The sequence below is a fragment of the Chaetura pelagica genome, unplaced genomic scaffold, assembly GCF_000747805.2.
Source record: "Chaetura pelagica isolate M959 unplaced genomic scaffold, ChaPel_1.0 scaffold221, whole genome shotgun sequence".
Taxonomy (NCBI): Eukaryota; Metazoa; Chordata; class Aves; order Apodiformes; family Apodidae; genus Chaetura; species Chaetura pelagica.
The window spans coordinates 12,547,712-12,557,264 of record NW_009952533.1 but is presented as its reverse complement, the minus strand read 5'-3'; the positions used below and the strand labels follow the sequence as shown (position 1 = coordinate 12,557,264).

The window sequence follows — 9,553 nt, the reverse complement described above, 5'->3', positions numbered from 1 at the left end:
TCACTCAAAGAGACAGATGTAATCTGGTTCTTGGTCTTCTTGGCCACACGGGTAAAGCAACAGCTCCTTCCCCAAGGAAGTGATGGGTTCTTCCTGTTGATACAGAATATGATTAAATGCCACCTTTCAAACAGACCCTACCTATCACAACATCACAGAGTGAACAGCACTCTCTCTGCCTCTCTTACATTGTGTACTTGTTCATCCTGCTGCACTGTGACCTGGGAAACTCAAGGAAGGACCATGGCTGACCTCTGTCTTCATAAAACAATGTCTGTGCTCAGTACAGGAACCAAGTGACAGGACTCTGGAAGTTCTCAGGAAGAGCTGTGCTGATCTTGTAGGCAACTGCAGTTTCTACTGTGTGAAATGCTGCCCTGCCTAGAATGTGCTGAAGCAAGGACTGCTCAGCATGCAGGATGAGGTGGTTGTGCACCATGCTCCTGGCTGCTTTTGTAGGAGGGACAAGGGTGGATCCTGGAGTGAGCACGTGCCTTCTGCTCAGGCCAGCCCTGTTCTAACAAGGGACCTCCCTGATAATACATACAGTCTCTGCTTTCCATCTCTTTCTCCACCCTAGCAGCAAATGCATGGTGGGAACTTGCCTTCTTTCATGGTCACCCAGTGGGTGATAAGCAGAACCACTAGAACACTTCAGCAGAGTGGGGTCACCCTGCCCACATCTGCTGGAAGGCAGGGGGTCTGTAGGATTCTTTGCAGACTGTGGGCATGGCTCTACCTTTAATATAGGCACGCACAGCAACTTAAATCCTCTGGCTCTGGTACCAATAGCCATTTAGCTCCTGCTTTCAGCAATTTTAGCCTGAACTGTGAAACCCATGCAAGAGGCAAGTTCAGGTAGCCCAGGCAGAGCTCCATACAGCAAATTAACATAAATATTTTCCTCATGTCCTGTTTTTTTAGCCATGTCTGTATTAGGCTAGGCACCTATTTAAATAAACATGGATTTTAACTGAACATTTAGGCAAAATAATTGTCCTGTCCCTGGGCAGATCTTACAGTAAAAGAATGAAGAATCCACCTGGCCCTCCTTGGAGCCCATCTAACTGCAATCAATGCTAGTAAATACTGCTGTTACTTCTGCAAGAATCTGCCAACCTTCTTCCTTCCCTGCTATTTTTTATCTTTGCACAGTATCACACTTGACCTTCTTTGAGATTATATATTTGTTCATGCTGAAGCTGGTAGCAAGCAGGATTTTCTGCTTACCCACAACCACAGAGGGAATTTAAAAAGAAAAAAGAAAAAAGAAAAAAAAAAAAAAAAAAAAAGAGGAGTCTATGTGATTATGCTGTCAGCTCTCACCTTATCAGCATTTCTACCAAATAGTGTGTAAGTAACTTGAGCCCTGTGTGCAAGGTGTTCCGAACACTTGAGGGGGAGTGAGTCAGGTCTAAAATGTTTGAGCTGTGTTAGGCCTCCTGAGATGTATCCATCAGGCTGGCATAACCTTCCGGAGCAGCACCCAGGATACCCAATGGCAGCTCAAATGGGTCTAGCCACCTGCTTTAAAACAACCAAATCCATTCTTTCTTATTTTGAAGTGCCCTGAGGCAGTTAAACAAACAGTCACTGAATGCATTGCTACATGTTCACCTTATGGTAGTCTACAAGGTCAGCCAACGTTGCATGTTGTAGCTGGTCCACTCCAAGGAAGCTGTAAGAATCACTGGAGGCATCAATGAGGAAGTGTTTACACTTCTCTTCAGATCGATAGGAGAGCACATAGCCTTTGATTTTCTCACTGACCCGGACCAGAAAACTCCCTGGTACTGTTTTATTCAGAAGCTCCTCTGCTTTCTTAGAGGTCAGAATACCTGTTTGAAACCAAAACACAAAACTGAAGGGAGGAAAAGCAGCACTGAGTGGAACAGTTCTCACAAGAAATCTGCTTTACTGCTCTAAAACTGGTCCATGACGCTTCATCCCTTGCATTGCTTTCTTGCCAGTAACCCAGGAAGACCAGCACTGCCACTGTGAGGAACTGACCATGGCCACATGATGTTCACTGTACCAGACTCAACTAATTATGAATGAGAGACATGCAGGGCTCAACAGGATAGTTTCCGTGTTAAGAGAACGAGTGGCATTGCAGTGTGTTGTATGTTGACTCCAATGCAGCAGTGCTGTGCAGGCAGTGACCCCTGTCAGAAAGCCATGCAAGCACTGAAAGCCCAGCAACAAGAGCGTAATGCTTTTGTTGCTGCAGTCTTGGATCAAAGTGGTTTCCAAAGGAAGGGAGATTGGTGGAATCATGATGATCCGTTAGAAATGGGACAGAAAGGTGACAGATTATGAGCACATATGGAGGTAAAATCACCTGAGGCCAAGGATGAAGTGTGCTCAAATCTCTCTCACCCTAGTAGGAACACTTACCAGGGTAACCATGCATCCAGTACCCCAGGGAGGCAAGGGTGGCACAGACACAGGGTATTTTGAAGATCTGGCCTCTGTTCTAACACTTTAGCTTGCCTTTTGTTACGATGCTAAAGGAATTTAAACTACATTAATAAATATTTAAAATAGAAAACATAGCCACCTTCTAAAAGCTCCTGGCCTAACCTGTGGCAGCAGCCTATTTAGCAGAAACAACTCTTTAATGAGCTGGGTTGGGGCAGAAATGCTCAGGACTCACCATGGAACCAAGGAGCTATCCTGTCTGTGGTTTTCTGATAGCCAGCTCGGAGAGGGAATTGCTCCTGCTTGAACCACTTGATGATGCTTTCTTCAGTGGAATTGGAGATTGTCCTCTGGATCCCTTCTTTTCTGTTAGAAAAGACCATGGCTTTTGCATCAAGTTCAAGCAACAGATTTTGAGTAATTGTCAGGGCTTACCTTTTGTTCAGGATGTTCAGCACAGCCCTAAGCAGAAGGCTTACAGTAGTGCAGCTGTCAGCAGCATAATGCGGTTTTCAGTGGACACCTAGCACAGAGCATGTATGCGCTCTAGGCTTAGGACACTCTGCTAAACAAACCTGTTGCTCTCCAGGGATGAACAAATCAGCCTCATCACACCCTAGGCCAGAATATAGCCTAGGCTCTGGATGTTTCCCTGTGGGGCATCTCTTCCACAGAAGGAGGAGAGCTAACCATTCCCATCTCAACCATCTCATGCAAGGTAGAATAATCTCATCCCTTCACCCCTCCACAGCGCACAAGGGTTTCCTTACCTAATCACTCTCCCATTTGCCACTGCAGGAGGCAGAAGTTTAGGCTTGGGGGGAAGAGGTGGGTATTGGAGTGGTCGCCGATCTCTTGCTGTGGCACCCTTGGAAATATCCGCCTGCTTCCCTCTGTGGATGCCCTGCAGTGAAAGCCTCCTGTAGTCGTCCCTAGCTTGCTGTGCAAGGGAGCGTCTTTTCTCATCTGCTGCCCTGGATTTCCGCACTGGAACAAAAAAGGAGTCCTGCAGGAGCGAACAAGCAGGCAAGTTTGAAACTTGCTGCCCTTTGGCCATCTTCCTGCTTGATGAAGTGGAAGAACAACGTGCTTCACAAGGTCAAAGTTGCACTCAATTGTGAGACCATTTGCCACATCTCCCATCACTTTTGGGTATCTGCTACTTAACAGGGTGCCAGTTTTATTCCTTCAGGAGATCAAAAATCTGGGTTCTTTCTGGGCACCCAGTCCCTTTGTACTTAGAAACTACTTGGTTCTTGGTTTTGTTTTGGATGCTGACTCCTAGTTCAGACACTGATTTCTGTAGTGCCTTTCATGTGTGCCAGCCAGGGCAGGGGGGAAGTATATGGAATAAAAGCTGCTGAAATGACCCCAAATCAATCGTTTGAAGGATTTGAAAATGCTGATCATTTATTGAGGGAGGTTTGCAGAAACTGTTATGGAAACTGGAGAACTTGGCTGGAGATTATTTATTTTTTTTCTGTAAAAATGCTTTGATTGTTTATGTCCAGTTCATCTTGGAGTCTGTAGGAATAACCAGCTCTCCAGAGTTAGGCTCCTTGCTTCTGTAATCAACTTCAGATATTTTTCTTTTTATCAGTAAGAAAAATAAAACCCCTGGCCTGAAGTAGAAACAACTGGTAGTACAGTATTGCCATCTACTGAGCAGCAGGGAAGGAACTGGGGAAAAAAGATGTATCAGGTTCTCCTTCAGGAAGTATTTGGCAGCAGTGATGAATGCTACTGCAAGTCTCATAATGCTTGCAGTTTTCCTTCCTATCATTGGGATGCTTCACATGAGACAATGTACCAGGGCTCTGCTTAGGTGGGACCATGCTTGGATGACAGTGAAACACTTTTTAGTTCATAAATCATAGAATGGTTTGTGTTGGAAGGGACCTTAAAACTTGGCTGGAGATTATTTTTTTTTTTCTGTAAAAATGCTTTGATTTTTTATGTCCAGTTCATCTTGGAGTCTGTAGGAATAACCAGCTCTCCAGAGTTAGGCTCCTTGCTTCTGTAATCAACTTCAGATATTTTTCTTTTTATCAGTAAGAAAAATAAAACCCCTGGCCTGAAGTAGAAACAACTGGTAGTACAGTATTGCCATCTACTGAGCAGCAGGGAAGGAACTGGGGAAAAAAGATGTATCAGGTTCTCCTTCAGGAAGTATTTGGCAGCAGTGATGAATGCTACTGCAAGTCTCATAATGCTTGCAGTTTTCCTTCCTATCATTGGGATGCTTCACATGAGACAATGTACCAGGGCTCTGCTTAGGTGGGACCATGCTTGGATGACAGTGAAACACTTTTTAGTTCATAAATCATAGAATGGTTTGTGTTGGAAGGGACCTTAAAGATCATCTAGTTCCAACCCCCCTGCAGAGGGGTTTAGTTAGACATCTGGTTAGTCTCTGTCACCAATTATTCCTGTCCTCAAGAGCAACAGTTACTGCAAAGTCCTACAAAAGGCCAGCTCCTAGTTTAAATTTATTTATCCTGGCAATACTCATGTGGATCCTATTTGTTTCTTGTTTTAATATAGTACTTGTCAGTAAAACTTTTCATTTCCCTGCCCAGCTCAATTCTCAATGCTCTATGGACTCAGAAATATTTCTGATAATGCAGCTCTGTAGTTCTTGGCAGTACTCTTTACCCACTGACTGATTATTCAGTTACAGTGTGGCAGAGGGATTGAGATGACCCCACAGAGCCCTAGAATTTCTCAAGCCCCATAGGAAAAGGTCGTCCTAAGATCTTACAGGATTCCTGCCATTCAGGCTCATTCTCATCTGTTTTCTGCAGGGTCCTCTGGCTCTCCAAGCTGGGATGGCTCTGTGGTATTGCATCCTGGGTGGCTGTGGCCTCTTCTGAATTTCTCCTCTGTGCTTCCTTCATCTATGAAAGAAACAGTATGTTCAGCTTTGTTGCAGGCTAGTTTTAAAGCTGCTTTTTAGCTAGCCTTGTATTACTAGGAACTCCATTCTCAATTGTGAATCTCTCCAATTTCAATAACATACTGACCCTCTGTTCTGTCTTTACTGTATGTGACAACAGAGGAAGGGAAAACAGTCTGCCAGAAATCATTGGGAGCATCTTCCTGTGCTGCTCCCCAGTCTGCCAACCTAGCCCGCTTTGTAACATCTCTGAATCGCCACACCATCTGTAAGGACCATGGCAACACTGAATAAAACTGGTCCAAGAGCTGAGGACGTTTCTAGGGTCAGATAAGGCTCTGAGGCTAATTGTGACTCTAGGATAAGGTCTGGGTTCCACTCAATGTGTTAGGTGCATCCTAGGTTGCCACTTACCTGTTGGAAGCCATGCTTCCTCATGTGGCAGTCTGCCAGCATCTGGTGAACATCTCTGGTTTCCCTCTGGGTGGAGGAAAACAGCAGTGAGAAATAAATGCAGGGTTAGGACCATGGCTCTTTTTTTGACTAAAAGGTGTTTAAAGCAGAAGCAGCGATGTGACGTTTATATTAACAATTTTTGCCAGCCTTCTATGACCAACACTGGGTTTTTTCACCATATGAGGCCCAACATGCCACATGAGGACAACTCAGAAGTGTCAGGATTGTCATAAGCAAACCTAGATTTGCCAAGTGTTGCTCCCAAGTGCTCCCAGGGAGCGGTTCTTCCCTCCCTCTAAAGCAAGCCCTAGCAGAACCTGCCATCCACAGCTTTACCTGCCTGTGCTTGTTTGCAGCTATGGCTGGAGTGCTGCAAACCCCTGCTTGTCAAACTGACCCAACCAGCTGCATTTCGGGCTTTTGTTCTTCCCTGAAAACCAGTCTAGCTACCCCGGCAGCAGTCACTGGCTGAGACCTGCCTTTGAAGACAAACAGTTAGACTTGTCTTTGAGCAAACACCCACCTGCCTCCCCATTGGACCCAGACTGCCTCCCACAGCACAGTAAGTAAGGAGTTAACTGTACTACTCTGCTTACCAAGGACATGATTTGTTTTATCTCCATCACCTGCTTAGCTAATATTTAATATGAACAAAGCTTTCTAATTCCCCTCTCCTTGACAGGAAACTGAACTTCAAATGTGTGTGATTTCCCCAGAAACCTGGGAAAATTGCTAATAATATAATGACAGAAAACAAAAGTAAAATATACAAACCCCCTCTAATTCCATGTGCAGGACTCTGAAAGGGGGTTGTATATTTTTTTGGTAGTGGTGGGATTTTTAATTTGAGTTTTTTGCCGCCCTCCCCCCACCCCCATCTTTTTTTTTGTTAGCTGTGACTAATGACTTCCCTTGAAAAGCAAAAAAAATAAAATCTCCCACATAGTTGTTCAACTTCAGCAAACAGTGTGTGCTAAGAAAAACCCCATGTGACTCAGAGCCTTTTGATAAAGGAGACAGCCAGTCCAAACTCCCTTCAGTACTCTGGTAGCAGAACAGGCACTTTGCCAAAACCCAGCCTTCACTTATTGTGCTTTTTATCCCAAAATACAGAGCAGCTGTATAATAAAAGAATATACACTCATACAAGTTAGAAGCAAAAGGCTGAATGAAAACTTTGCTGAAGGAGATTGGACTTCTCCCATTACACTGGCACAGTGTTCTGTTACTTCTGTTCAACTTTGGTTGCATGGGCAGCTCATTTAACTCATCTTTTTCTCAGTTTTCTTCAAGTGCCTTTTTGTAGAAAATTAAAACGTAGAAATATATTTATTATGGGAAAAAATATTTCTGTAATGAAACACAACAGCAAAGTGAACACTGTAGCTACTGCATTTGGAGTTGATTTGGAGGTTTCCTATGCTGTCAAGGTCATAAGCTATTTTCTAACTGGTTTAGAGGACCAAAAAAAAACAAAAAGGAAGAATGAATAACCTAAAATATGCCTGTCAGAGGATGCTGGCTAAATTATCTTCATCTGTTCTTTTAGACAAATAGATTATTTGTCTGAGGGCTGTGGCCTTGCATGTACAGATCCTGGGATAGCCTCCCTGGTGTTCTGCTAAAAGCCATCCAAATCAGCCACAGAGCAGGAGAGAAAGTACTGTGACACTTGTTTTACCCACAGAGAGTGGAAGCAAAAGAATCCAGAATAACTTATCTGTCAGTGCAGAGCAGATCTATCCCAGCTGAGAACAGCACTCCGACCTCCCAAGTCCTAAGGAAGGATGTAACAGTGTGGCTTCTCTGACTACAGCAGAAAAGACTTAGCAGTTACCTGGGATTTTTTTCTTCTTCAAATTTCTATTTACAGTAACCAGGATTTGCTGCACTTCCTAGATCTCAAAGTATGTGTTCCTCATTCTTATGAAGAAAAAGGGGAAAACCACCTTTTTGAGTTCCTGGCTTTTCTCTCCTGTAGCAGCAGCAGTGTTTCTCCCATATTCCTTCTTTTCCACAACAGTGCTTTTTTTTTTTCTTTGAAGATTCTTCTCACTCAGGACTTCTGGTTGTGGATGCAGAGGCCATGTTACGGAAGAATCATTCTCTCTGAAATGCAAGAGAGAGGACTTATGATCCCAAAGGAATCACTTTCTGCTCTCTGAGTACCCTGCAAGGAAGCCGCACGTGAGAAGAGCAGTGCTGTGAAGAAGCAACATTCGTGCAGGCAGCTCTCATACCTCCAGATCACGGAGGCGGGATCATTAAATGAATGACTCATAGTGAGTAACTGTCGTCCTGCTGTACATGGGCATCTGTCGGTGAATCAGTGCAATCCAAACTCATCACCTGCTGCAGCAACAGACTAAGCATTTCCTGTGGTCTGCAGAGGGTACCATGCAGGAGCCATATCATGGGAGGTTCATGAGCAAGGGCAGGCCTCAGGCTGGTCTCTGCCATTGTGTGTACTCACAGAAATCCAACCTTTTCCTGCACCTTTCGCCTGCATGTCAGGTGTGATAGTGGTAACCACAGCCCCTACAGAGAAGACTCCAGCCTCTGGGTCCCTAGGAATGCCTTCTCTTCCATGTCTGCCCACTGAGTCCACCAGCTGAAGGGTGCTTACCTGTCCTCTGTGCCTTGCTCTCTCACTAACTGCTTTGCCCTTTGTGCCTGGATCTCTTCACAGATGGCTTCATATGATTTGTCTGAAGGATGTTCGCCCATCACCCAGACCCAGACATCATTGTCTGCACCAAGCTTCCATGTCACCATCTTCCCATTGGCTGGAAAAGAAGTAATTTTCTGGCAAACACTGTTTGCTCAGTTGCTCCGTGCAGGGTCCATGTCCCACTTACTGTGCCCTCCTGCACAGCTCTCCCAAAGCAGCTGTATGTGGGGGGCAAGACTGGTTGGGACACAGCACACACCTCCCATTTCATTTCACAGCACTGAAGCCAGGTTAGTGAAGGAGTAATTTCTGAGTGTAAGGGCAAGGGGGAAGATTCACCACTGTTTCCTTTCTTGTTTTAAATTTTTGCCACTACCCTCCACAAACTGTGAGGGGGAACCACCTGCAGATCTGGCAGAAGAGTGCTATCTCTCTAGCAGCTGGCATGCTGTGTAATCCCGGCAAGGGGGCATCAGGTCTACAGGTACAATGGGAACCCCCCTTCAGACCTGGAGCCACAGGACAGATGTTCAAGATCATAGTTATTTTATAGACAGATTCACAGGCCCCATTTAGTGGGAAACATAATGAGACGCATCTCCTGGGGCAAATAAGCCCTGTTTTCCCAGTTAGGGGAGTTGAGCAATTTGGTCAAGGACAGAGTGTCTGGGCCAGGGAGTAAACCCATTGCGTGCCTAGCTAAAACTACCCCATCACAAGTGAGTTTAGTAACAATTTGGAAATATGGCTATAATATGTCCTGGGGGGAAGAAATTACTCTAAGGACGCATTACCTCTTATTTCTAGGGAACAGTTGACTCGGCCAGATCTGTGCCAGAGAGAGGAGCAGCCAGCAGGCAGAGACTTACCTTTTCTCGACAGTGGCCTCTTTGCTGTAGCCTTGTCCTCGGCAGCTTCTCTTTCCTCCCACCGTCTTATCTGTTCCTGCCTCATCTTGAAAAAGAGGATCTGCTTCTGCTCCTCGCTGAGTTCTGCCAGCAGGTCAGGATCGATGTACATGTCCGATAATATCTGTTTCAGCATGGCTGCAGGTTTCAGTTACACACGTTTGCGGCAATGATCTCCAGGGATCAGATCCTCTTCCTGGC

The 9,553-nt window shown here is 45.1% G+C and overlaps 1 protein-coding gene across 1 annotated transcript; it reads right to left on the bottom strand.

Annotated features, from left to right (window-relative positions):
- SH2D4A (SH2 domain containing 4A) lies at positions 1–9,488 on the bottom strand. The gene is made up of 9 exons (XM_010008962.1): positions 9,314–9,488; positions 8,400–8,559; positions 7,723–7,882; positions 5,732–5,797; positions 5,183–5,318; positions 3,192–3,408; positions 2,657–2,787; positions 1,618–1,838; positions 1–93 (listed from the first exon to the last, which is right to left on the bottom strand). Exons 1-9 carry the CDS (start codon positions 9,486–9,488, stop codon positions 1–3), a joined length of 1,359 nt encoding a protein of 452 aa, XP_010007264.1.
- Positions 9,489–9,553: the final 65 nt, after the last annotated feature.